The sequence below is a fragment of the Felis catus genome, chromosome B1 (assembly GCF_018350175.1).
Source record: "Felis catus isolate Fca126 chromosome B1, F.catus_Fca126_mat1.0, whole genome shotgun sequence".
In the NCBI taxonomy this organism is placed as follows: Eukaryota; Metazoa; Chordata; class Mammalia; order Carnivora; family Felidae; genus Felis; species Felis catus.
In genome coordinates this window covers 197,228,987-197,256,329 of record NC_058371.1, presented here as the reverse complement: position 1 = coordinate 197,256,329, position 27,343 = coordinate 197,228,987, and the positions used below count along the sequence as shown (strand labels likewise).

Here is a 27,343-nt window from a genome sequence, read left to right as displayed (position 1 = left end):
TTCTCTGACCCACTGATTTCGCTTTGCATAATGCACTCTAGTTCCATCCATGTTGTTGCAGATGGCAAGATTTCATTCTTTTCGGTAATCGAATAGTATTCCATTGTGTGTGTGTGTGTGTGTGTGTGTGTGTAGCACATCTTCATCCATTCGTCAGTCAATAGACATTTGGGCTCTTTCTGTATTTTGGCTATTGTTGTTAGTGCCGCTGTAAACATTGGAGTACATGTGCTCCTTGGTACCTTGTACGTATAAGGCATCATTAGAACACAGAAGGAGGAGGGGAGAGGGAATTTAAGAAAGCCTTCAGGAATCTACTGAAGAATGGGGGCTGTGGCCAGTGGTAGGAGGGAGGCAAACGCAAGACCATCCATCAAGTCTTGGGTCAAATGTCCCCTGTCCTGTGATACCTTCCCCAATCCAGGTGACCACCATGCCCCCTATGGATCCTCTGTCTCTGTCCACCACTCTATCAGGGCTTGAAGATCCAACTGCAGTCTCCCTCTCCTTTCTGTCTCCTCCTCTGGGCCATGGCCTCCTCCAGAGCAGGAACTGTCTGAGCCATTGGTCCCCATTTTGATGTATATCAGAAGCCTCACGCAATGTGTCAGAAGAATGCCCAGAAGGACATACAGTAGGGTTTCAGGGTGCAGACTTAAAGACACAAACTGAAAAGAGGAGATGGGACAGGATGGCCTGGGAAAGGAAGAAAATGAGCGAAGACTGGCCTGACTTTACCTTTACCTGCTCCCATCTCTCAAACTGCCCCAAGGCTGAGACTCAGAAAGAAGCTCCAAGCAGAAGAACTCCTTAAACCAAGGATTCTCTCCCAGCCATCTCCATTCGCAAAACAACTGCACTCCCTTCCAGAGGTCCCCGGGTGTGGCTGGGTGTGACCCTCCTTTTATCTTGTGTTCTAAACCTGAGGCCCTTCAAAGATCAAGAGTCTGCATCTTGGGGCCCATCAGAGATAGGCCCAAGCCCTGTGGGAGGCCCCATAACGGTCCCAAGATGTCCACACCTTGATCCCCCCAATCCCTGTGAATATGTCACCTTACCTGGCAAAGGGACTTTGCTGATGTGCTAAAGGTAAGAATTTTGAGACAGGGAGGTTACCTGGGTTACCAGGGTCACCCAATGTAATCACAAGGACCCTTTTAAAAGGAACACAGAGGTCTGAAGAAGACTGAGGTGATGTGGGACCACTGGCCAAGGAATGAAAACAGCCTCTAGAAGCGAAAAAAAAGACAGTTCCCCCGGAACCTCCCCACACTTTGACTTTAGCTCACTGATTCTGACTTTGGACTTCCAAGATCACGAAATGTAAGATCGTAAACGTGCATTGTCTACTGCCATCAGTTAAGTTTATGGTCATTTGTTTGTGTCCATAGAAAATGAATACAAGTGCCCTGCTAGATCTTTCGGGTTAACAGAAGCCCACTTGTAGGAGAAGATCCCATTCCTATACAAGGCAGGCATTCTGGGACTTCATTGTTATAAAAAAAAAAAAGTAGAAAAAATGACCCAAAGCTGGCCTGTGTGCATTGGCACCTAGTTTGTTTACTTCTTCATGGCAGGCTGAGACCCCTGAGCTCAAAAGCCCACTGGCCCCTAACACAAATTTTTACATATCCAGTTATTTTTAACAGCCAAACAAGCAGATTTTCAGCCCTGGGGACACTGCCTGCTTTGTGTTCTCGGGGAAAACCTCACCCAGCAACTGTTAGCCCTTGATAAGAGACCGCCTTGTAGTTACAAGTCCCCAGGCAGCTCCCGCCCTCCAGAGTTCTCTGACTCAGAGACTGCTGGCCATGCTGATGAGCGACATCCTCCAGATTTGTAAGCCCCATTGTCTGAGTGACATCCCCTAGATTTGTAAGCCCCATTGAGATACCCCTCTCCCTCAAGGCTCCCCTGCCCTACTCCCCCTCTGGATGGTGACCCCCTTGCCAACGCTGTGTGGACTCCCCTCCGGTGCTACCCTGTCCAAGTGCCACTCAGTAAATAATATTTTCCCTTGATCAGCCCCAAACCCCTCTCACCCTTTAAACTTAGAAGCATCTCTTAGGAGAAATGCCCCCCCCACCCCCCCCAGGACTTCTTTTAAACTACTGAACTGTTATAGAAATCAAACTATAAACTCTAAGGTGTCAAATTCTCTCCTTACAAGACTGTGTGTATTTGCACAAGCAACTCTCTATGAAGTTAAACATAGAGCAGTCTCCTTTCTAGTTCTACAGCTTTTTCGCACTCAATATCTAAGAAGTTGGTTTATGAGACATAATGGTAGGTACTCAATCACTGCACCTATATGAATGATGGATAAAAAGCAAAAACAAACAAACAAAAACCTGGTATGTTAATGTGTCCCCCACTATTAATTTGTTCTTTCAGTTACTTTATTTTTTTCAGTTCCTTTTAACAGGCATTAATTAAGCACATCATTTGTTTTTGCTTACTACTGACCTCATCTTTTTAGCGTCTATTTCAAATAGTGTGGTGAGCTAAGCTCAACCCGTGATGGTAAATTTTTGTGAAACAGAACTGACAAGGCCAGGGGTTCATTTTCACCCTGGAAAGATCAGACGGATGATGCACATACCCTGCAGTGGTGACGCTGACCACTTCCCACATAGATTGGGAACAGCCTCATCTGGAGAGGCAATAACGTCCTTTGCAGGATGGAGGGAATGTGAAAACTCTGTACAGTCGCCGAAATGATAAGGATGAATGATTTATTTGGTTTGAAGCTAAGCCAGCCACGAGTTAGGAACACAGAAAGTGGGTGTAATTAGGTCTGCTTCACGTCAAGTATCATGTTTATTTCCCATTATAAACTGATAAATAATGTAGCAATTAGAAAGTGCAACTGTCAGTCAATGATTAGGCACAGAGTTAGCACTTTCCTGGAAGTCCTTCTGCATATATTGCAAATGAACCAAGAATGTGGTTGGGCTGGTTGCAATTAAATACAGGTAGTATAGAGCCTAAGGGTGCATTTTTGCCTTCTTATTTGGGTGTATGTATTTACGTATGTGTGTGTGTGTGTGTGTGCGTGTGTGTGTGTGTGTGTGTGTGTGTGTATGATAAAAATACAGCATAAAATTTGACATGTTAACCTTTTTTAAGTGTACAATTGGAGATCATTAATTACATTCAAAATATATACCCGTCGCCCCTGTCTATTTCCAAAACTTTGTCATTACCTTGGCAGGGACTTGGCACTTATCAAGCAATGATTCTTCACTCCTTCTTCTCTCTCCAGCTCCTGAGAACCTCTACGTTACTTCTTGCTTCTATGAATTTGCCCATTCAAGATATTCCATGTAAGTGGAACCATACAGTATGTGTCGTTTTGGGTCTGGTTTATTCCAATTAGAATAACGTTTTCCAAGTTTGTCCACGTGGTAGCACGGGTCAGAACTTCCTTCCTTTTCCCGGCTGAATAGTGTTTCACTGTGTGGTGAGACCACGTTTCTTTATCCAGTCATCTTCTGATGAACACTTGAGTTGCTTCTGCCTTTTGGTGATTGTAAGATTGGAGTTTAATAAATAGATTGGCATGGCTAAACTATCCCCTGAACCTTAAAACTCTTCACGTTTCTTTTCCAAAGTTACCATAACCCCCCTCCCCAGCAAGGTAAAAAAAAAAATACTAATACTAAAAATAAATGGGACATTGTACATTGGGAAGTGGGAAAAACCAAATTTTAAAGGAGAAATTTTGGTAAAAATGAGAGAAATGGAAGCTCATTGAAAACTAGTTATTTTGGATCCTTGCAAAACAGGAGCCTTCTCTACCAAAACAGGTACATTTCCAAACTATTTTATTTTTTAAATTCCCTTGAATCTGCATCTGTCATGTATAGAGAACAAAGAAACAAAGAGACCATTTTCTTCTTCATTATTTGAATATTTCAGGAAAATAAAAAGAGCTTTATGATCTGGGTAACTGTCTCAAAGATTGTGTTTGTTTGTCTATGGCTTGGATTTATATGCACGTTTATGTTTAGAGGCACAGACAAACTCGCTGACTTTGGATGTGTAGGTTTTGAGGTTCATGATGAAAGGTAATGCTGAAGTTCTGTTCTATTACCAAGAGTGAGTTCTTATTCACAGACCCTTTGGATGGGTCCACAAAGGGTATATTAAAACAACATTGGGGGCGCCTGGGTGACTCTGTTGGTTAAGCCTCTGACTCTTTTCCACTCAGGTCATAATCTCGCAGTTTTTGAGTTCTAGCCCCGTGTCAGGCTCTGTGCTGACGTGTGGGGCCTGCTTGGGATTCTCTCTTCCCCTCTGTCTCTGCCCAGCCCCCACTCGTGGGCGCGCACTCGTGTTCTCTCTCTCTCTCTCTCTCTCTCTCTCTCTCTCAAAATAAATAAACTCGAAGGAAAAAAAGGAGCAATGAATGTACATGTACTGAATGCTTACTCTGTCCCTGGATGGGACCACAGCTTTTGAGATGCACAATAATTCAGGAAACAAAATCTTATTCCCATTTAATACGTGAGCAAACTGACCCTCTGAGACGGTTAATCAAATTTGCCCAGAGTTAGCCACATTTTAAGTGATTATGTCAAGATTTAGAAACCCAGTGTTCTTACTGGGAAGCAGATAAGCAGATAAATAGAGGGAGAAAAAAATGTAAATCACAGCTGAATTGGATACTTGAAGTGCAAATCAGACCTAGGTACAGTCTTTAATTGTGTGGAAAATGTAAATTGCTACTAAAGATAGAACTTCCAAATTAAGGCAAGTGGAAATGGAGTCTGCCATGCATTCTTTTTTAAATTCTGTAAAAAGCTTTTTACATGCAGAGTTCAAGGTCCCAGCAGCATCCTCTCGCGCTGGACAAATGATCTAAGAGGTCTTGTAGGTTTGCCAGGGTTCTGACCTACATAAGACAAAGTTTTCCACGTTGATCCCAGTCCACAGTTTGCTCTAAGCATATTTTTTTTTTCTCAGATGGTTTGGCTGGGCTTTATCAAAATACAGAGAAAGAAGCTCAGTGTGCATGCCCGCACCCTACTTCTGGAACAAATGATTCATGCACAATCACTTCATCACCATCACCCACGATCAAAAGATTGAACTGAAAATAGTCAAATGCTTTAGGTCAAAATAGTTGAAATTACATAGCAGGCCCAAGGACTTACAGTAATGATAGCTTACATTAGTATAATGGACTCTAAGGTTCATGAAAGCTTACACCTATATTAATCTCCCTTTTAAGTATGACCAAAGATCCATTAGGTGGGTGTTCTGTCCATTTTATTGTCAAGGAGCAGCCAAGTATGGTAATGGGCCTCCAAAGAGGACCCACCCCCGAGGACCACACCCCTTATTATTTAGCTCCTTTTGTAGTCCTTTCCCACACCAAATCTGGGCTGGCCCTATTGAAACAATGGGATGTGGTAATAGTGTGGAACGTAACCCTTGCAACTTGGGCTTTGGGCTTCTGGAGCACGCACTCTTCGGGACAGCCAGCTGCCGTGTCAGAAGTCCCACCCATGACCCTAAGGCTGCCACCCTGCAAGGAAGCCCAAGCTGGCCACACGGAGCGACAATGATGCCTCGGCAGCCCCAGGGGATGTAGTTATCCCAACTGAGACATCGAACGTGCAGCGAAAGAAATCCCTTGGACATCCAACCCAGCCAGTCCAGCCTTCAGTGTCAGTCCTAGCCACCACTTGACCACAGGTGAGCGTCCAAGCGGGACCTGCACAGCTGTTCCCATACCACCCACAGAGCTAGGGGAGAGAACAGATGGTGGCATTAAACCACTACATTTTGGGGTGGTTTCTTACATGGCCACGGGGAACTGGAACACTTGGTCTGTTTAGCTTTGATTGCTTGTCCCACTGCACCAGAAACATGACTACGTGAGGTGGGTAACTTCCATGGATCACTATCAACTAGATATCCGTGTTACGCAAATCACTGTGGGAGGCACTATGGTCCGCCTGAGGAGCAAACTGTGTAGGTGGGGAGTTCGATGGGTGATTGGACAACAAGTATACAGTGTGGAAGGCACCAGGAAGTTGTTCTGAGTTCTCATCTGTTTTCTGCTATTAACTACGTGAGTGTGACCAGCAACTACCTCTCCACACCCTCACCTTCTTCATCCATAAAACAGGGAGATTGGCTTAAATGACCTCTAAGATCCCTTTGAACTGTATCGACAGATATCAACTGTTGTTTTTTTCTTTTTTTAACTCCAGTTTTGGGTGAGTTATCAAAAAGATGTAATTTAATTTTAATATATATGCACAGATGCAAACACATTCAGGAGCTGGAAAAATCTGGAACCATGCAAACCAAAAATGTTGGCAAGGTTATCCCGGAATAGTCTCACTTGAAGGATCTGGTTGTCATACAACAGACACGTATCCCTTGGGTGACAAAAAAAAGCCCTGCATTGTGTTTGTTTTCGAGAGAGATTATAAAAAAGTGAGCGTGAGCCAAGATGAATGGCAAGAACATAGACTTGTCTTTGCCTTAGTTATCCACACGTAACAGATGACTACAAACTCAGCAGCTTAAACCAACCTACATGTAGCGCCTCGGTTTCCATGGGGCAGAGTTTGAACAAGCCCTAACGTCGCTTCGGTCTCACAGGCAACGCGCAATGCTTCAGCCAGGCTGCTTTGTCATGTGGAGCTTGGGGCCCTCCTCCAAGCTCACAGTCTGTTGGAAAACCCAGTTCTTTACAGAGGTGGGGCTGCGGGCTTTGTTTTCTCGCTGGATGTTGGCTGGCAGGGGTGGAGGGCATGGGCGGTGGGGTGGAGCCCTCTCAGGATTACTGGCCACCAGCGTCCCTTGCTACGCTGCCCCCTCCTAAGCCTCTCACAACATGGTAGGTGACATTGCCAAAGCCAGTAGGAGACTCTCTCTCCAGTCCACTGAGTTAGTCTCATATACCATATATGGTCCAATGTCACCATCTTTGCCATCTAAAGTAACCCAATTACGAGAGTAAATATCTCATCTTATCTCAAGTCCTACAGACTTTCAAAGGGAGAGGACTATACAGGATGGGTCCAGCAAGGGCTGGGAGCACTGGGGAGCCATTTGTGAATTCTGCCCTTCGTGAATATAGTCTTATTGCTGAGATTTGTCTTAAGTTCCTGATCTCTGTTTTTGCCTTTTGGGTTCTAGCTGTTTCCATGGGCAGATAAGTTGGAGAAGAAAGTCTATTTTGCATTGAAAGAGAATGCAGCCTGGAGGGTAAGGATCGTAGCCCTGAAGACGGACTATCCAGGGGACAAATCTGGCTCTACCATTTACTAGCCATGCGACGTTCAACATTTCTGTGCCTTGGGTTCCCCATCAATAAAAGGCTAATAGTAGTACCCATCTCATAGGCTGATGTGAAGATTAAATGAGGTAATACCTACCTAGCTTTTGAGTAAACACTCAGCTATTATCGCGTTAACCTCTACAGTGGATGACACCGATCATGAGAGTTGAGTTGCTTTTTAATATCGGAAGAGTGCTTACAGAATTATGATCTCTTTTATTTGTACATCGTCCGCTAACCAGGTAATACTCCAAGAATCTCTGTAAAGCCAGCATCGCTTATCCTGTTTTACAGATAGGCACCACACATGAAGAGAAGTTGAGGAAATCGCCCAGCATCACACACACACAGCTATGGAAAAGGCTGAGCCAAACCCGTAAGTTCAGGTCTTCAGCATCCAAGGCTGGCGTTCTTTCCAGTGTACTGACATGAGAAAGTGGGATGAGACTTGTTCTTCCTGACACCCGGTAGTAGAGGTCACATCCACGGGAAGAATCTAGGGAGTAGAGGTTTAGGTACAGGAAGCGTGCATTTTAAGAGCCAGTTTGGAGACGTCCTGGGTTGCCTTGGAGCACACTAGATTCTCCGTTAGTGCAACACAAGTACGGCATAGTGGAAAGAGCCTGGGCACTACAGTGAGCCATTCAGTGAGTACCCATCTGTAACTCCTGTGTCGAGCATGGGTCTTATTTGCTGGGGATACGATGGTCAGCAAAAGCACGGAGCTTGGATTATTTGCCCAGAGGTTTGTAAGGGTTAAATGAGATGGTATCTTGTGAAATGGTGTTCCGGGGAGGCAAGTCAGACCCCAAATCTGGGACGTGGTGGAGGGGGTTTTCCCATCCAACTGACTCCTGGACTCGACTTACAATTCAATCCACAAACAAGTCCTTCCTATCTACCCTGCGCCAGGCACTGTGCTTGGCAGGAGGGTGTCACAGTCAAGAGGAAGAGACATTCATGTGCCAGCTCCCAATGAAATATTTGACAAACAAGAGAAACACGATGCCCCATAAGTAAGACGGAGTGATGCCTTCATATTTGTGAGAATAAGGAGGTTTTCAGGAAGGTGCTGCTTAAGTTTGATATTGATGCATTAACACGATTTTCATAGTCGGAGAAGCCAAAAAAAAATAAGAGACTATCACTTGGTAACAGTTAGATCTACTATTAAATTCAGCATTTTTATGTATCAGCCAAGAAAATGGACTCATTCCCTCTTGTCTGTTGTTTAATTGGAAGAACTATAATAAGCCTGCGGGTTGGTCATATTATGCACACGAAGTACAGAGAGAATAAAACATTTCTGCAAACTGACTGTCTTAGGTCGGGTGCCGTAGAAGCAAAGCCTTAGGATGGGGATTCCTGGATCCTTGGGCGAGTCACCTGTTGAGAAGAGGATTATGGAAGAAATGGGTAAGGCAATGAAGGGCACAGGACAAGGGAGGGAAAGAAGCTTCAGCAAAAGTGTGGTTTCGGGGGGCATCTGGGTGGCTCAGTTGGTTGAGTGTCCGACTTCGGCTCAGGTCATGATCTCACGGTTCATGAGTTCGAGCCCTGCACCTGGCTCACTGCTGTCGGCACAGAGCCTGCTTCGGATCCTCTGTCCCCCTCTCTCTGCCCTCCTCTGCTTGCGCTCTCCCAATAAATAAATATTTAAGAAAACAAAGTGTGGAGTCAGGAGAAGCCTGGCCTGGGCCTGATACCACAAGGAGTTCTGGAACTTGCGTTGTACCACACGGGTTGTCCTGCCCCGAAGGTAGGAGGCTGGGCTGCCGTCCCCCAGCCCCACCCCCTCCCCACATCCATCAATCGTTAGTCATAAGCAACCACCAAGAAGGCAGGGAAGCTGGCTGAGCTCAACTCCCCAGGCACCTCCAGGTAAGGCAGCTCCTTCAACGCAGAGGAAGCCTCCAGAACGTGGTACAGGGTGAGCCCTGAGCAGACAATCCTTTTGGTAGGTGGAGGTGGGGATACTTCCCCCCCTAGTGGGATCTGAATGGGGTACGAGCAGCAGTGGAAACAGTCCCACAGCCAGAAGTGGACAGGGAGACAGCAGCAGTGGGTGTCTGTGGACCGGCTCAAAACCCGTTTTGGTGTCTCTCCTAAAACCCTAAATGCTTTTCACCACTGAGCCACATCCCCACAGAGTTTATAGTTTTTACCTACTTTAGCCCATTGAATACTCCCCCCCCACCCCAAAACAGAATCAAGGAAATATCAGCCCACTTATATCGAGAAGGAAGTTGAGGTTCTGAGAATTTGAACCCAAGGCCACATCACATGTCCGATACTCGGCGGCGAGGTCGGGACACCCACGGGCACAGCGCTCCTGGCTCTAAATGCTTTTTCTCTCGGGTGACCTAATGGGGACTTGGAGAAAAAGGAGTGAAGATCTCGATATGAGCACGAATGGAAGGACCGAGGCCATTTCCTACATCTAAATATTTCAGCCAAGCAACTCAAAGTTCCGGTGAGCGTTTGTACCTGTGGTTCTCACTCCTTGTTTGCCATTTGGAGAGCTCTGCTGGGGTTGCTCTGTGTTAGCGGGAAGGAGCCTGCTTTAGCATGGGCCCCTTGTATCAACTCCCCAGCCACTCTTTTTTATTTTTTTTTAATTTTATTTATTTTGAGAGAGAGAGCCCCAGAGCAAGGGAGCTGGGGTGCAGCAGAGAGAGACGGGGAGCCTGATGTGCAAACTCACGAACCATGGAATCCTGACCTGAGCCGAAATCGAGAGTCAGACGCTTAACCGACAGAGCCACCCAGGGGCCCCAGCCAGCCATTCTTTTGTTTGAGGACCTCCCGGTATCACCCTATCTGTGCATCGTCACATCCTGAGGGCCCGTGATTTCTCTTACATGTTCTGCTCTGCGTACTAGACGGATGTTTGTGCCTTACTTCTTCCTCCCTTCGCCCAAGATTTCACGGGCCACAAAGTAGTACAGCGAGGTCATCGGAGACTAAGTTCCAGTTGTAACAATCAGTTTCAGGCTCTGACATCCTGGGCAAGCCCTTCAAGGTCTGAATTTGAGTTTTCCTCCTCTGTAAAAATAGCACAATGGTATTTCCTACTTCTTGGAACTGTTCTGTGGATTAGAAGCAACGCATTTAAAATACCAAGCACAGGGGCGCCTGAGTGGCTCAGTTGGTTGAGCGTCCGACTTCGGCTCAGGTCATGTTCTCACGGTTCGTGAGTTTGAGCCCTGCGTCGGGCTCTGGGCTGACAGCTTGGAGCCTGGAGCCTGCTTCGGATTCTGTGTCTCCCTCTCTCTCTGCCCCTCCCCTGCTTGCACTCTGTCTCTTGCATTGTCTCAAAAAGAAACATCTTTAAAAAATTTTAAAAATAAAGAAAATACCAAACACAGAGTGGGTGTGCAATAAATGAGAGTTATTTTTCTGGGACAGATACACCCGTGCAGGAGACTGAGCTACACGGGTGGCTGCAGAGAAAGCTTCTGCCGCTCGGAAAGCAGATGTCGAGGCCATAAGTGCGTGATGCATAGTGAGCTGTCAATGTGTTTAAAGTCTGTTGCTCACCTCCCCTTCCTCTTTTCCCCTCCCCATCACCGCTGCCTGGATTCCTCAAGCTGCCCTTGTCCAAAATGCCTTGCTTTGGTTACATCCGTTGCCTTCCATGCTCCGGCTCCATAACAATCCTTCACAGAAGCTTTTCCTCGGAAAGACCAGGGGCCTGTGGCCCAGGAGTTAAATGATTATGCCCTTTGGGGATGCTCCTTTTTCTCTTCCTCCTCCCGAGTAGTGGCATTTGGAGACACGCCTCTGCCATCTGTCTCTCGCCTTCTGTTGAGGACCGTCAACGCCACGCTTCCCATCTCCGGGACCACGATACCCCCAGAGAGAGCGAACGAGGGCAGGTCCGCTTCTTACACCTGTTTCTTTCTCTCCATAACGGGGACTGCTGACTCCTCCCAGGGATGTTCCCGAATGATAGGAAAAAGGGCGGAACATACTGCACTGGCCAGTCCCCACACAGCTAGGTGTCCTTCCTCCTTCCTAGGCCCTCCATGCTTTTTATTTAAACCCACAACAGTTAATGACAATTAGTTCCTGTTGCACTGTCTGTTACGCTCCTGAGGCTTAATCCCATGCGAAGCACACAGTAGGTCTCAAAAGAAAAATCGAATTTTAGCGAACACCTGAATTCTTGGTGGTGATCTTGGATCCCACGCCTCTACACGGCAGTCACCCGGAGCTATGGACTCTGCGACATCTCCCTTTAGGTGAGTACTAGTCTCCCAGGATTCAAAGGGCAAGCCACCCTGTATTCAGAGGCACAGCATCATTTTTGCTAGATTAGCGCATTTTTAGGCTGTGAGCTGGTAGCTAAATACTGTCCACGGGATTCTGGCGCTATCTGATTCCTGGAGGAAGGGAGGGGGCAGGGGCTGTCCTGACTCAAGTGCAGCGAATTTTCCAAATACAATGGCTGGGGCCCTGCTCAGCTGTTCCCAACTGCCTCTGGATGGCCCCACCTAGAGGCTTCCCGGGATCAGGGGCTCGTCTGGCTCCTGGATCATTGCATTTGTGCCCCTAGGAAGGCGGGCCCAGGTCCAGGGTGGGGCCTCCTCTGACTCTGGCAATGCTCAGGCGAGCTGTAAGGGCCCAGGCTACTGGAGTGATGGTTCCTTCCTCCTTGTACTTTCCAAACAACTGGCTGGGGTTCTGCCATAAATGGCAAAAAACCACCAGGACCCCTGGCCCCTTGCCCATGGTAGACCTCCATGCTCAGTCAAGACCCCGCACCCAAATCAACAATTACTGAATTTGTACCCACATATCCACCCCCTACCAGGAACTGTGCTGGCCTGAGCCCCTAGATCATGTCACCAACACTCAGTCCCTCCCTTCTACCTATCACCTCTGGCCCCAACACTGCATGGCTTCAAGCATACCATCCCCATTAGGGTACAGGCTTCCATAGCTATTTTGCAAGAAAAAAACAAAACAAAACAGAACTCACACTGGAGTCTCCACATCAAATTCCTGGGCAATCTTGAAAACTCACGACCTCTCTGGATGTCTCTACTCTTTAGTTCTTTATTTAAAATAAAATTTAAAAAAAAGCCTTTATGTCTGAGAGAGAGAGAGAGAGAGAGAGAGAGAGAGTATAAGCCGGGGAGGGGCAGAGAGGGAGACACAGAATCTGAAGCAGACTTCAGGCCACCCGCACAGAGCCTGATGTGGGGCTCGAACTCACGAACCACAAGATCATGACCTAAGCTGAAGTCGGATGCTCAGCCTCTGTACTCTTCAGTTTTTAATAGGTGTGAAAACAGCAAGATCCAGCAATGTGTTACAGAAGGAAGCCCTCTCTCCTTGCAAAGTACCCTGTCAAAGTGAAGTCGGCTATGAATATTTTGGCCACCCCCTCTGGGAGTTGGTTGTTTAATGGCAATCTTAATGGGTTCTGAAGAGGAAGGCGGTCTCTCCACTGTCCCTGCAGGGCCAGGGGTGGGGCAAGGGCCACATCAAGGTCGGGCCAGGCTGCAGCTGCCACAGCTAATAAGGTGACTCACTTCCCTGATAACGCGGCTGAGAAAAGTGCAGGCTACCTCTTGTCCCTTTCCTTTGGCTCAGGCACACCTCTTGAGGCGGAAGACGTTTGGCACCAGGGAAGGAATGTGTCAGGTCAAGTCAGGAAGAGCTGTCTCTGAGTCTGGGCCTTTCCTTTGCAGTTCAGAAAGACTAGAGTAGGAAAAAACCAAAACGCCCGAAATCTGTGCTTTGGCTCGCAGTGGACTCCAAGCCTTGGCTTGGAGTCACCGTGACCTTGGCAAGTTCCTTATCTTCCCTGGGCCTATGTCTTCCGCCTTGAACTCCTCGCCATAATAATTCCTACTTCCTGGGGCTGTTTGGGGGAGAACTTTCAAGGAGCGCTGATATAGAACGTCCATTTCACTCTGCTGCCTTAAATATAAACTTTGTCAGGAAACGGGTGTATTTTGCTTCTTTGTAGTTTTTGTTTTGCATAATGATTATGTTTTCTTTTCCTAGTAAGAAAAAACAACCCACGTATTTAATCCTGTAAAAGGCTGACCGAATAAAGAGCGCATGAGAAAACCGGGAGGTGGGGGGGGGGGGGAGCTTGTGTGATCACATCCAACAGGCCAGCTGTTCAGAAGCAGAAGTGAAAGTGAAATCAGGCCTCTCTCCTGTAGGGACAGGTACAAGGACTTCTTCCTTACACATCGCCACCCGCACTGGGCGTTTCTTTTTGCAGTCGTGACCCTCGGGGTTTAAATCTCCCTTCCATTTAAGGATTACACACTCAGAGTTGAGTTTTAAAACACACACGTATTTCTGTCTCTGTGCGTACGGAATAGGCATCTATAAATGGATATTGATCATTCAGGAAATAGACGAAGCTTTCAACCTAAGCAAACGTCTACACCATTAGGCGGCTTTTTCACAGCACCTACAAGATGGGAACACGCACACTTTGCAACTTCTCTTTTCTGAGTTTCCGGAGACCCCTTGGCACGTGGGGCCAAGCACACAGCCCCAAGACCATGCTGAAGGCCAACGGTTTAATCCCCTTTATTGTGTCGTTTTGCCCATTGCTGAGCTCAGAAACGGATGCAAGCACTCTTTGAGGCAGAGATGTGTAACGGGGAGCCTCTTGCGGGTATTAACGACTCTTCCAGTCTTAATATTGCTTTGTCCACGCGGAGTCTACGGGGGTTAAAAAAAAAAAAATCCACGCTCCGGAACCTGCTGTCAAGAATGGGCGAACCCGAAACCTCCAGAAAATAACAGGGGATATCTCAGTGAAGACAGATCTCACAATGCAAGTAAAAAATAAATCTGATGGCCACAGCAAGACATTAAAAATTAAAAAGAACAATGAAGAAAAGAGAGGGCAAGAGAGAAGCATAATTGCCATGAAAAACATTTCTTTTTAAAGTAACAAAGGAATATATAGATCTTGCAACGAATATAACACAGACAGCTATTTTGAGTCGGGGCAAGTTAATCATATTCAAAAAAGACAGGGTCTCCAGATTTCTGTGTGTTTTTTTTTTGTTGCTTTTTTTTTTTTTTTTGCAGTGAAATAGTTTAGTTCCTTCATATAGAGACATATTACACAATGTTAACAACCATGAAAAACAATACAAAATGCCCTCAATTTACCAAGTAGAAAAATATAACTAGTATATATGGCAATTGTGAATCTAATACTGTACAGAAGTAATTTATGGACTTTACAAATAAATTATAGCTTAAATGCCCTTTTAAAATTCTTCTTTTTCTCTCTCTCCCCCAGACGTACACCAGAACTTACAACGGGAAAGGTTCCGAGCCTCACTTTATTGCTAATCAGTGCCAGTCAAATGTCCGGCCAACAAGCTCGAAGAATTTCTTATTTGGCTCGTGAAAGTATTCGTGCAGTTTACTGAGGAGTCTGGGGTCCACTCGGGGGTGCGCCCGGCCTTTGGACTCGTGCAAGCATCGGTCCCGGCCGCTGTCCCGCAGGCAGTAAAAGCCCTTGGTTTTGTTAAAGTAGAAGTTCGAGGCGTTGATCTGCGGCGACAGCTTCAGGAACCGCTCGACCTTCTGGATCTCGGGGAAGGGGTCCCTGATGAGGCGGTCGCCGTCGACGATGTGGATGCGGCGCAGCGGGAAGAAGCGCAGCCAGTTGTGCAGGTGCACGTGGTAGAGGCTGCGGTTGAGCGCCTTGTAGCCCACGTTGAGCCGGCCGTCGCGCACCAGGAACTCCTCGATGGACGGGTAGGGCTTGCGCTTCTGCACGTGGTTGTAGAACACTTGGGTGTAGTCGGACAGCACGCGCTCGGACGGGTCGCGCAGGATGAGCAGCAGCCGGATGCCCGGGTTCATGCTGTGGACGCGCTCAGGCACTTTGGGCGACGTGAAGTACGCGGGGGTCTTCTCCACCGTGAGCTGCTGCGGAGACGAGAAGGGCATCTGGCCCCGGTACCAGCCCAGGCCTTGGCTGTAGTGCTCCTCCCAGTCGAAGAAGTGGACCTCGTTCTCGGCGGCCGCCACGTCGGGGTGCAGGCTGAGCATCTCCAGCAGCGCGCGCGTGCCGCCCTTGCGCACGCCGATGATGATGGTCTGCGGCAGCTGCTGCGCCGAGCCGTTGGGGGGCGCGCCGTCCCGGCCGTCGCCCTGGACGGTGGCCGCTCTGCGCGACAGCTCCGGCTGGCCCGGCTCGACCCCGGGCGCGGCGGCGGCGGCGGCGGCGGGGCGGGAAGGCACGGGCTGCAGCTGGGCCACCAGGAGCACGGCGCCCAGGAGCAGCGCCGCTGTGCTGGACACCATGGTGGCTTCACTGGGCCGGGCGCCGCTGGGTCATGAAGCGCTGCCGCGGGGAGAGCCTCCCGATCAGTGACACATGGGTGTCGCGGGCCGCCAGTTACTAGGAAACAAAGGGGGGAGATGTTAACCCCAAACGCACACAGACCTCCGTGGAGCTGCCAATGCCGTGTGATCCCGGGCAAGGCGGTCACCTCCCTGGGGCTCCCCCGCCCTGTTTCTTTACCCCGTAAGGCAGGGCCGGTGGCAAACACTTCCTGTCTAAGGGGCCGGATGGGAAAGGTTTTCGGTTTTGCGGGACACAGGCTGGACGACGGCCCCAGGTATGCCCGTTTGGCTCCAGAGGCCACAGACAATTTGCAGAGGGATGGGTGTGGTTGTGCCCCAATGAAACTTCATTCACGGATGCTGGAATCTGCATGTCGTTATCATTTTCATGCATCGCTTCTGAGTTTCTCAACAACTGTTTTCCACAGTCTGTATGCTCAGCTCTCTGCACAGACACGGGGACAGATTTGGCCCTGCGGTCAGAGCTTGCCCAGCCTCTGCTGTGAAGGAAAGGGCCCGAAAGGTCTTTTGGACCTCAGCAAACATCAGTGAAATACCTCCTACCTGCCAGCCCCAGGCAGTGGAGCTGGTGATATAAAAGCAGACGCTGTTCCTGACCCTTGCCACCCCCCAGGGGCTCCTGATCTAATAGGGCAGGTGAACCTGTATGGAAGACTGAATGATTAGATCTGTTTTTTTTTTTTTTAAGGTTTATTTTTGAGAAAGAGAGAGAGAGAGAGCAGGGCAAGGGCAGAACGAGAGAGGGAGAGAATCCCAACCAGGCTCTGTGCCGACAGCAGAAGGCCTGGTACAGAGCTCGAACTCCCAAACTCCCCATATCGTGACCTGAGCCGGACGCTCAACCGACTGAGCCACCCGGGTGCCCCGACTAGTCCCGATTCTTTCACGCCTCCTCTCTCTGCATCCAGCCTTACCATGTGGCGGGGCGTGCTCCCCGACGATGTGATTTGGGTTTGGCCAACGGCCCGTGAGCGGAAATGACAACGTGCCGGTGGCCAGCCTAGGCCTTGAGAAGCTTTGCGTGCTGGCACCTGCCCTCTTGCTACTTCGGCCATGACCACGAGAAGAATGCGCCCCGGCCAGCCGCTGGGCCCCAGAGGATGACGGGAGACACGTGTAGCAGAGCCCCCACACCACTGCACCGTGCACAGCGCAGCCATCCTGGCTCGAGTGACAATGCATCACCGTGGCCGTAAGCCACTGACCTGTGGGGTGGTTGGTACCGCAGCATAAATTTGGCAGAGGCTCATCGGCATGACCTGGCTGCAGGCGTCAGGGCTGGATGTGCCCCGATTATAGTTTGCGCAAGGCAGCGTGTGGACACAGGTCCACTCATTTTGCCTGAAACAACTGGGCACGGCCTCCCGGGAGAGGAAGTGTATGAAGCGAGCCCAGAGGGACAGACAGGTAGGCCGGCTGGAAAGAGCAAAACCCCTTCCTGTGTGCAAGGCCGTTCTGCTCATCAAGTGGTTTTACGGTCTGCTCAGTTGATTGGCACCTTGACCCGACAGTTACAAGGTGGGAAGGAACGGCAGGTACCGAGAGGAGTCTTAGCCAAGGACACAAGAATTTGGTCTGCTGCAAAATTCATAGCCCCCATTCAAAACTCTGAACGCAGGGCCCTCTTTGCACAAACTGCCTGCCTTCTCTTCACCTGAGATTTATGACACTGAGGCACTGAAGTCCCACAAGTACACAGCCACTGCTGGGCGAAATGGCAAGGGGTTCCCCCAAACAAGAGGACTCATGTCCATGTTTCAGGGAGCTGATAAACAACAATCATCAAGAGGTGTCTGACCATCTTCCAGAAAGAGGGCATCGGAAGCTCTTGTCTGAACACAGTTAAGGAAGGGTTAGTGACAGGCCTGCCTTGGGGACTATGGGGATTATAGAGCCAGTAAAAGTGTTCTCCACCGAAAGGGTCCATCATCTTCTTTATGCCAGGTTTAAAATCCACTTTAATAGTTTAACACTGTGTCCAGAATGGATAAATGAAGAATTTCTATGGTCTTCTATTTTTATAATCAAACCTATCGAATTCCCTGCCTCAGAGATCAACTCTATTAACTGCTTTGAAAAATGTATATTAAAATGTATTACCTTAAAAAAGCAATTAAAAACTGGAAACGTTTAGGGGCGCCTGGTGGCTCAGTCGGTTAAGCGTCTGACTTCGGCTCAGGTCAAGATCTCACGGTCTGTGAGTTCGAGCCCCGCATCAGGCTCTGTGTAACAGCTTAGAGCCAGAAGCCTGTTTCAGATTCTGTGTCTCCCTTTCTCTCTTCCCCTCTCATGCTCTGCCTGTCTCTCTGTCTCTCTCTCTCAAAAATAAACAAACATTAAAAACTGGAAATGTTTAGAGAATCACAGAGCACTTGAGAGGGGACCTTCAAGATCAGTTGACCTAATTATTTAGGGTGGAAAAAAGAGAGACAAACGTTTAAGGAGAGATGACCAGGCAAGATGTTGATGCAGAATGTTCTACTGATTGAATGATATCAAGCGAATGGAAATTTTGCTTACTCAGTAAATGCTTTAGTATGTTTCAGTCAAATTTCATTTCCTTCTCAATGTGGGACTGACCCATATATGGATGGATCCCGCTGTGCTTGCCTTTTACGTGCCTGGGGTATACATGTATGCCCACGCATATGCATACTTGTATATGTTTGTACATATATGCACGCGCTCACATGCGTGTGAGCCCATGTGAGCCCATGTGCAGGGGGTGAGGTAGGTGAAACGCAGGAGAGAGTAACTACTCCACACTAGATCGTTCCACTCTTAGTGATGAGTGCTGCTGACCCCATCCCATACCTCTGGATTCGGACTCAGGAAGCAACCACACACCCCAATCCTTCCACACCTAAGGGACAGAATCAGGGGCCAGATCTGAAATTCAGATTTTCCAAGTATTCACGCTTTTCTTTCGCTATTATGAGGCATCCTGCTTAGTACAGTGCACATCTGAGTTTTTTTTTTTTTTCCTAAAGGGGGAATTACCAACAGCAGAGGAGAAGCTAAATATATGTGTGTGTGTGTGTGTGTGTGTGTGTGTATATATATATATGTATATATATATATATATATATATATATATATATATATATATATATATAAATAACCTGGGCAGTTAGTAGTCTAAAAAATCCTCACTTCTACTTTAATACTTTCTAAAAATGTATTTACTTATGTCTAAAGTCTTGTACATTCCAAAAATATTTGAGGTATATAGGAAAAAAAATTAGCTAAAGTCTCATACACGTATGCTATATATATAGAGGGAGAAAAGCATGTATATGTATGAGCTATATACATATGTATAGCATGTATATGTATGGAACTTTAGCTAAATGTATAGATACACACACACACATACATATATATGGACACCTAAATACATATATAATATATTACACACACACAGTGGCCACTGTGAGACAACTTTCTCGTGTAGTAGTTTGGTAATTTGAACTCAGTGGCACAGCCAGAATTTCTGGGCCTTTAAGTAACACTCTTGGAAAAGAGAAGACCTTCCAGGTCAGGTGAACCTGTAAGCGAGGACATCGGAGCCACACTGATCCTGACAACGGGACTGTGCACATCAGAGCACACGAGGGCCACAGTGAGGAGGCCCAAGATGGCTTGTCTAAGGTCACAGAGAAAATCAGGCCTAGACCTCATGGTTCCAGCATTCCAGTCCTGTTCTCTTTCCGCTATTGTTGCTGTCTCCCTAGCATGTGGCCTTAACAGGTAATAATGGTAAAGTTTTGGGCATCCTAAAGAGGAAAGGCCCTCAAAAATCTAGTCAACAGTGACAACGTCCCAGGCCACCTCCTCCAGAATCAGCTGACACACAGGGTAGGAACGGGACAGCATGAGGTCAAACTCATTTGTTCCCTTCAGTAGAGGAGTCGAAAGGAATCAGCCAGACTGTAGGGTCAGGAACCCTGTCTGTAGGTTGGATTTATTCAAATTGACTTAACCTGTCTTAGGGGCGCCTGGGTGGCTCAGTTAAGTGTCCGACTTCGGCTCAGGTCACGATCTCGCGGTCCATGAGTTCCAGCCCCGCATCGGGCTCTGGGCTGATGGCTCAGAGCCTGGAGCTTGCTTCCAATTCTGTGTCTCCCTCTCTCTCTGCCCCTCCCCTGTTCATGCTGTGTCTCTCTGTCTCAAAAATAAATAAACGTTAAAAAAAAATTAAAACAAAAACAAAAACAAAAACAAAGTGACTTAACCTGTCTTAGCCTCAGTTTCCCCATATGTAAAATGGTAATAACTGTACCCACCTGAAATGATTTCCTTGAGACTGAAATGAGGTGATCTGTATTAATAAGCCCCATTAGAAATATGAACGTGAGCCATGTATGCCCTCGTTCATTTATCAAACAAATATCTAAATTTATTGAACGTATGCTACCTCTGTGATATTTTAGTGAAGTTACGAGATTAACTTTCCGTTTTTACCAATACCTTCTCCCCTCCGTAATGCCAAACAGCACCTCCCCCTAGTAGCTGTGCATAGAAATAAACGTAGAACACACAGGTTTAACTACATTTCCAGAAAAATTCCATTATTTATAGGCAATCAAGCGGCGCTCATGAAGGTAACAGTCACCCCTCCTAAAGGTGGCAGGGACCATTTATTTAGACATCCCTGACAGTCCCATCTTGCCCTAGGACAAAGCATGTATAATTAGAGCTTTTATTGTAAGTGTTCAAATGACCCAGGAGCCACACTAAAATTTTAAACTTTCAGGAGCCACATTCAAAAACAAATATTTTTATGTTCTCCAAAACGCTATCACTTCAACACATAATTCCTATATAATATTAAGGGGACACTTTCCACCTCTTTTGTATGAAGTCTTCAGAGTCTAGTGTGTGTCCGTTTATTTACTCCTACAGCACGTCGCAAGGCCACACGTGACTGGTAGCAGCCGAGGTGGCCGCTGAGAGGTTCACAGCGCTGAGTAGGGCTGCAATTTAAGCGAAGAAAGTGCCCTCTGAAAGTCAGATCCCCCCCCCGCCCAAATGCCCCACTCACGAAGTAGGAGGAGGGCAAGTTGGAACATTTAGGCAGCACAGAGATGAACTGATCATCCTCCCTCCAGAAGCGAACTAACGAATATTGAGCAAATGGAACCTTCTAGAAATGTGGAGCCCTGAGCTGGCATGGGCAGGGACAAGAATGCTCCACGGCACCTGGAACCCAGGCCACCTGCCTTGCCAAAAGCAATGACGGCAGCTCCCGTTTGCAGTACCTGCTACTGAACAGACCCTGGGCTGGCATCGTCCCACACTCGGCCCCCGCGATGTTCACTGCAAATCTTCACCAGAACTGATCTCACTACAAGAAAGAGGATCAGAGAAGTTCGGTGGTTTGTCCAGAACGGTCGAGGCTGAATGAGGATCCAAACTCAGTGTGAGCAGGCAAAGCCAGGGATGTGCTTGTCCCTGTCACTCCCCAGCGATGCCCGGAGCGAGGGTACAAGTAGTTCCTGGCCCTGACGGAATGCTTCCCCGGTCCTGTTGAACATTCGTGCCAGGTAACGACCCTTTGATGAGGGGCAGGATTTCATGGAAGGATGAACAAAACAAACCCTCTCTTTCCTTTTGTAGATGGGTTAGAAGTTCCCAAAGAGAGATCCAGCCCCCTCGCTGTTCACTCCCCTTTATCAAGGACACAGTGATCAATCAAGCCCTGAGCTACGGAAATTCAAAAGACGAGTCCTTCCCATCAGCAACACGAAGCTTCCTTGGGCCCCCCGTGAAGGTGCTGACCACCTGCCAGGGACGGGAGGCACAGGGAGAGCCCACGGATTTCTCAGAGGGAGGTCTCCTGGTACCTGAAATTAAATCCAAATTCCTTTCCAGGCCTGGGGATTCCCCCAGGATGGGAGCTGCCGGTCTGTCCCTCTGGCTCCTTCAGGCCACACTCCCACCTCGCTGACCTTTCGGTTCCTGTGAACACTCTGAGCTCCCGCCAGCTCTGGGCGCTGGCATCTGCCGCTCCCTCTTTCCAGGATGCTGGGTCCCAAGGCTTTCTGGGGCTGGCTCTTTCCTGCCAATTAGCTTTTATTTCAAACACCGGCTTTCCCTGCAACACGGGCCCGCCTGCTCTCTTGTAACCATATTCTCTCCCATCACCCTGTTTCCTATTCCTCATGTACTAGCCCAACCTGGATATGCTTGTTTATGGTCTGGTCTGCCCCTCCACCCGAGAAGACCAATTTCAGAGCCCCCCATCGGTGTCCTGATGCTTTCTCTCTGCTGCCATCCCCCCAGGGCCTGGCACGATTTCTGTGCACGGTAGGTGCTAGAGACCTTATTTGCTAAATGAACATATCGACGGCAGTGCAAGGTTAAGCGAATGGCCCAAGGTACTGAGAAAGGCTTTTAATTCACTAGAAAGACAGACTCAACAGTTTGTCCGTGAAAAAGACTGTGTCGAACGGTAGTGAGGTTTTCAACCTGAGAGAGTCAGGCAGAAGCCAGGTATTGAAAGGGGGACTCAAGATTTCTCATGGTGACTGGACGAGATCACCTGAGAATCGAGAAAATATTTTAATTAAAAAAGGGGGGGGGATGCAGCGAAATAACCCTCCGAAATATTTTAATTTTCTCCGTAAGTCTTCTTATTACATAATTCACGTCATGACCTAGATTTCAAATGTAATTAACTACAGTATATTCCCCGACTCCCACCACTGCAACGTATGTGTGGATAAAGTGGAATAACGAGAATATTCCACGAGAGGGAAGTTTAACGCGTCGGAAAGAGTGCTGCCCGTAAGCCCTCTGTCTGTCCTGTATCTTCCCAGCCCCTCAACAGAAACTAGTCGTGCAGCTGGCACAGACCAGAAGCTTCTCTAGGATAACAGGGATTCTCGAAACAGTCAACCACAAGTGTTTTCAGGGATGTAGCAAAAGGGTTGGAAAGGAAGACATTTCTTACTTGGTGCCCACTGGGTGCCAGGTGGCGAGCACCAGTGTATAAATCATCTCTTCCGATACTCGCAGCAAAACTGAGCAGTGGTTATGCTAATTTTATGTGACTTCTCTGAAGCAACGAAAAGGTAACGTGCGGTAGTGGGAAAGCAAAGGCGCTGTTGCAATGGGGCGGATCCGGGCTGGTTTGCCTACAGCTCTCTGAACTCCAGTGTCCTTACCTGTCTGGGGCTCAAAATGCCCTTCTGCAAACTGGGTGCCATCTACTTCCATATGATGAAAGCAAATCACCCGGGCCAAATACACAGCACGGGGGAGGCGTTCAACAAATGCGAGTGGCCTGCCTTTTCCCCTAGGACACGTATGGAAACACGCTATTCAGGTTAGAAGACCTTCTCAAGGTCACAGATGCCGGGGGTGTGGGAACTAACACTCCGTGGGCCGTCTCTAAAGCCGGTTGTGCTTCTTTTCCTTTGACTTGGGAGGTATCCCTGTGGGCAGCGGGGAGTGCATTCGGGGCAGAGGGGAGAGCTTACACAAGAGCGTAAGAAGAGTAGACAGGATGGGATCTATGCTACTACCAGACAAGAACAAGCATCCAAGAGTGCTGAGTGATTTAATCTTCTGGAATGTTGGGGCGCCTGGGTGGCTCAGTCGGTTAAGCGTCCGACTTTAGCTCGGGTCATGATCTCACGGTCTGTGAGTTCGAGCCCCGCGTCGGGCTCTGTGCTGACAGCTCGGAGCCTGGAGCCTGCTTCCCATTCTGTGTCTCCCTCTCTCTCTGCCCCTCCCCTGCTCATGCTCTGTGTCTCTCTGTCGCAAAAATAAAAACATCAAAAATTAAAATAAAAAATCTTCTGGAATGTACTGAAACCTCAGTAAGACAGTTTGAACAACAGAACTGTCATTTCCACATTCAACCAAAGTTCCGGGCAATCAACAGTGAAGGTTTTTCGTTCATCTTTAGGAGTCAACAACGTCTTCACTTTCACCTTTAAGCAACTTCTTAAGGGCACGTCGCGATGGTGTCGAATTTCCATCCTTGGCAGATCATCTTGGAAAGCAGGAAAGAGGAAGGAGATTCGGCTTGTGCCTGTCAGTCTATGAAAGGACAGTGATATCTCAAGACTTACATAAATATTTATTTTCTTGAAATTGCCTGCACATGACACTCTTCAACAAATGTTGACACTCACTTTTGTTCGGATTTACTTATGGTAATTGCTGAGAAGCCTACCTCACGTGGGGTGGAAAGGGTTCAAGGCAGAAAAGACCCAAGGTCAGTCCACATAATGTAAATAAGTTTCTGTGGGCCACATTTACTGTCTGGGGAAAGGAAGGGTCACTGACCCCATTCTCCCCCCCGAAACACAAGAGGACTTTTCGAACACTGCCTCCTCCGGCCTTTCTACGCCTCCTAGCATCCACAGGAGCGCTGGGAGTTTCCATATTTACAAAAGGCTACCAGGATAATGCACAAAATTCTGCAGGAGTCAAGGAAGAAGCTATCTGGGCAAGCCAGGGAGGGCAACGTGGTGGGGAAGGGGTTTGGGGCCAGAAGATTTCAACGATAGTGTTGTTTCTAGGCCTCTGAGAACTCCACGGTATCATGAGGCTGACAAACGCAACCTGTCCCATAGGAAGTCTGAAACCAACCCACACAACGTTCTTCTCCAAACGAGACGAGGTATCAGGGTGGAAGGACCTTCGTGAGGAGCGGCCGGTGTGGGGTGAGTAGAGCATCCTTCCCAGGAGCCCTGGGTGCCCCACTGCAATTGCTTAGCACAGGGCTTTCCACAGGCAGACGTGCCCACCGGTCCCCCGGAGATCTAGTTCAAAATGCAGACTCGAATGGAAGAGGTCTGAAGAGAGGCCCAAGAGTCTGTGTTTCTAACCAGCTCCCAGGGAACCCGGCCTGCCCACCCTCAGCCCTTTAGAATGGCCAGGACTCTGTGAGCTCCAAATGCTCATGCCCATTCGGGTTCAGATCCCGATTGCGCTGGCTTTGGGTGGGTGGGTGGGGGGCAATTTTCCTCTGGTGTTTGTTTCTTACTATTGTTGGGGCAGTTTGTTTTTAATACCGGGATTTTAACAACTGTGGCAGACGAACTAGAGAGGGATCGGTCCGGCCACAGAGGTAGAATTATCTGTAGAGCAGGGTGGAGGGGCCACGCTGGAATTAACAGAGGATTCAGAGCCAAAAACCCCGGCTCACATCTCTGCTCTGTGATTCCAAACCCCCAAGACAGCCCTGAAGCCTGGGAGCCTCAGATAGAAGGCACTGGCTCCATACACTGATTGCAAGGATTAAATCAAACACCCTACGTGGATGCCGAGGATGTTCCCATATTGCCTGGCCCATGGCAAGCCCTCAAATCATGGTAGCTATTCTGGTCCCTAAAAATAAAAAAAAAAAAAGGCGGCTGTGTGGTATAAATGGGATCTGGAGATGATAATTAGTCAAACACATTTGTTCATGATCCAAAGTACTGCGGTGACTCAACCAGGCAGGGGCTCAAGGAAGAAAGGACAATGGCAGGTAGGAAGGCTCCAGCTCTCTGTGACCGAAGGGGTGTGCGGTGCAAATGCCCCCCTTGGTGGATCCCGAACAGCCAGGTGAGTGCAGCGGTGAGGCCCCGGGGAGGGAAGAGGGAGGAAGAGACACTCAACATGTTTAATCTGCGTGGCTGTGCACAGAAGGCAGCAGTGACCTAAATAAATCCTTCATTAGAGGCAGAAACACACTGGCACAGGCAGTGCTCGGCAGAGCTCTGTGACAGGAGGGCGGACGGGGCCTCTCTTATTACTCGGTGCAGCTGAGTGGAAAAGGGGCCGTGCTAGCAGACAGAAGACGGGAGACAGGCCTCCTCGGCGTACCTGGGTGTGCGCAGCGTCAGGCCAGGGGGGACCCAACCTCCCGACAGGGGCCATCTGATTGGGGGGGACGGGCATGGCTGGGCCCCATAGGTGGGGACAGCCATGAATCCCTCACATGTCCCCAGAAAAGACACACAGGGCGTCCGCAGCCAAAGGGCCATCTGCCATCATCCTGTCTCACCCTTATCCCGGCAGAAGGGGTCGGTAGGGTAGGGGGAGCATGCGGACCCCAAGGTCAAGCATGCAGGGGGCTAAACTGAATTGGAAATCCAGGTCTCCCGACTCCTACCCCACTGGATCCCAGAGACATGGAAATTGAGGCTTGTCTCGTGCTGGGGCAGCGAACGTTAGAATAATTTGCTGCTGAAATACACACGAGCACAGCAAAGGACATCCTTCCCCTAGACGAGCAAGGCGGAGGGAGGATTTATCTCATTTCTTGAGCCAGCTTGTACGGACGGCGTCTCTGTCTCCCCTCAAAATCCCCACGTCGAAGCCTTCAGCCACGATGGGATGGCATTTGGAGGTGGGGATTCTGGGAGAGAATGAGGTTTCGATGAGGTCGTAAGGAAAAGGACCCAAGATGGGGATAGTGACGGGGTAAGAAGGGAGACCGGAGCGATCTCTCTGCCAAGTGAGGACACAGCCTGCAAGCCAGGAAGAGAGCTCTCCGCAGGGGCTGAGCCTGGGGACATCCTGGTCTTGAACTTGGCAGATGCCAGAACTGCGGAAACGTTTGTTGGTGTTTTAGCGGGTCGTGTATGGTACTTAGTTACAGCTGCCCAAGCCCACCGACACACAGCCCTTACCGGTAAAAGCAAAGACAAGTGGGCTTCCTGGGACCGCTGTGTATGTCCTGGGGTAACAGGTGACATCAAGGGACAAAGCTGGCTGGACAGTGGGGACCGCAGCCAGCACCCGTGGATGTGATCTGTCTTAAAGAGGCAGCAGCTGCCAAATCCCCGGATGCTGGAGAGGAAGGACCTGTGTGACCTGATCTTTGAGGTTTCCAAGATTCAACTGTGAATATTTCCGTGAAGGCTCCGGATTTTCATGAACGTCACAAACAGATATTAGTTGTCAAGTGTGGTGAAGGTCGGGAGGTGGGGAGGTTGATGGGCGAGGCTGCGGAGACCGATGCCTGAGGTCCAGACTCTGCCCAGAGGTGATCACTTGGGCAAGGCGCCCACAGTGTTTCTAAAATTGTCCCGAGTTACTGGGGATATAGAAAGAATCTAGCCGCTGTCCTCAAAGCACCCTGCAGAGGAGAAGACAAGCATGGAAGGGAAGTGATCACCGCATTCAGTGTGAGCGTAGATGCAGCCACAGTTACACGATAGCCCAGAGGCAACGCCGAGCTGGAACGAGGGCAGGGACGGCCCGGTAGGAGCCCTCGGCAAAGGCAGCCAATGTCCAGGCACCACCTGGGAGGAGACCTGGGGTCCGTTTCTGCACTGGGGCTGCTTCGGAGGTGCAGCCTGTGGGACACGGTGGTAAGGCTGCCCCAGCTGGCAGGCGTGGGGTCCGGAGAGGCGGCAGGCTCAGGGATTTAGAAAGACGGGGAGGGGGGAAAGAGCCTTGGCAATGGAAGGCAGCATCAGGTCCTGAGCCTGAATCCCAGCAGCACCATTCACACGCTCCAAGTGGGGGCGGGTTAACGGAAAATCTTGGAAACTACCGCGCACGTTTGGCCCAAGAGTCCGTCTTTCCTTTTGAACGTGCCTGTTCTTGGTTTCACACGATCGTTTAAAACCAGACACTGAAGTGAGCACTTGGCATTGCCAGGCACCGTGAAACTCACCAGCGGGTCAATGAGGAAGCCGGTCCTGCCTGAGAGCAGCTGAGGGG

At 48.9% G+C, this 27,343-nt stretch overlaps 1 protein-coding gene across 5 annotated transcripts in view; it reads right to left on the bottom strand.

Annotated features, from left to right (window-relative positions):
* Window positions 1-7,463: 7,463 nt before the first annotated feature.
* HS3ST1 (heparan sulfate-glucosamine 3-sulfotransferase 1) overlaps window positions 7,464-27,343 on the bottom strand; it is a 36,137-nt gene continuing 16,257 nt past the window's right edge. For 3 of the 5 annotated variants that reach the window (XM_003985515.6, XM_045056583.1, XM_011281965.4), the window contains exon 2: window positions 13,841-15,704. In XM_003985515.6, coding sequence (XP_003985564.5) covers window positions 14,645-15,607 — 963 coding nt within the window. In that variant the 5' untranslated portion in view covers window positions 15,608-15,704 and the 3' untranslated portion in view covers window positions 13,841-14,644. Of the gene's footprint in view, window positions 8,690-10,164; window positions 10,349-13,840; window positions 15,705-27,343 lie in introns of those variants that run through there. The other 2 variants (XR_006597229.1, XM_045056584.1) reach the window with 2 other exon arrangements.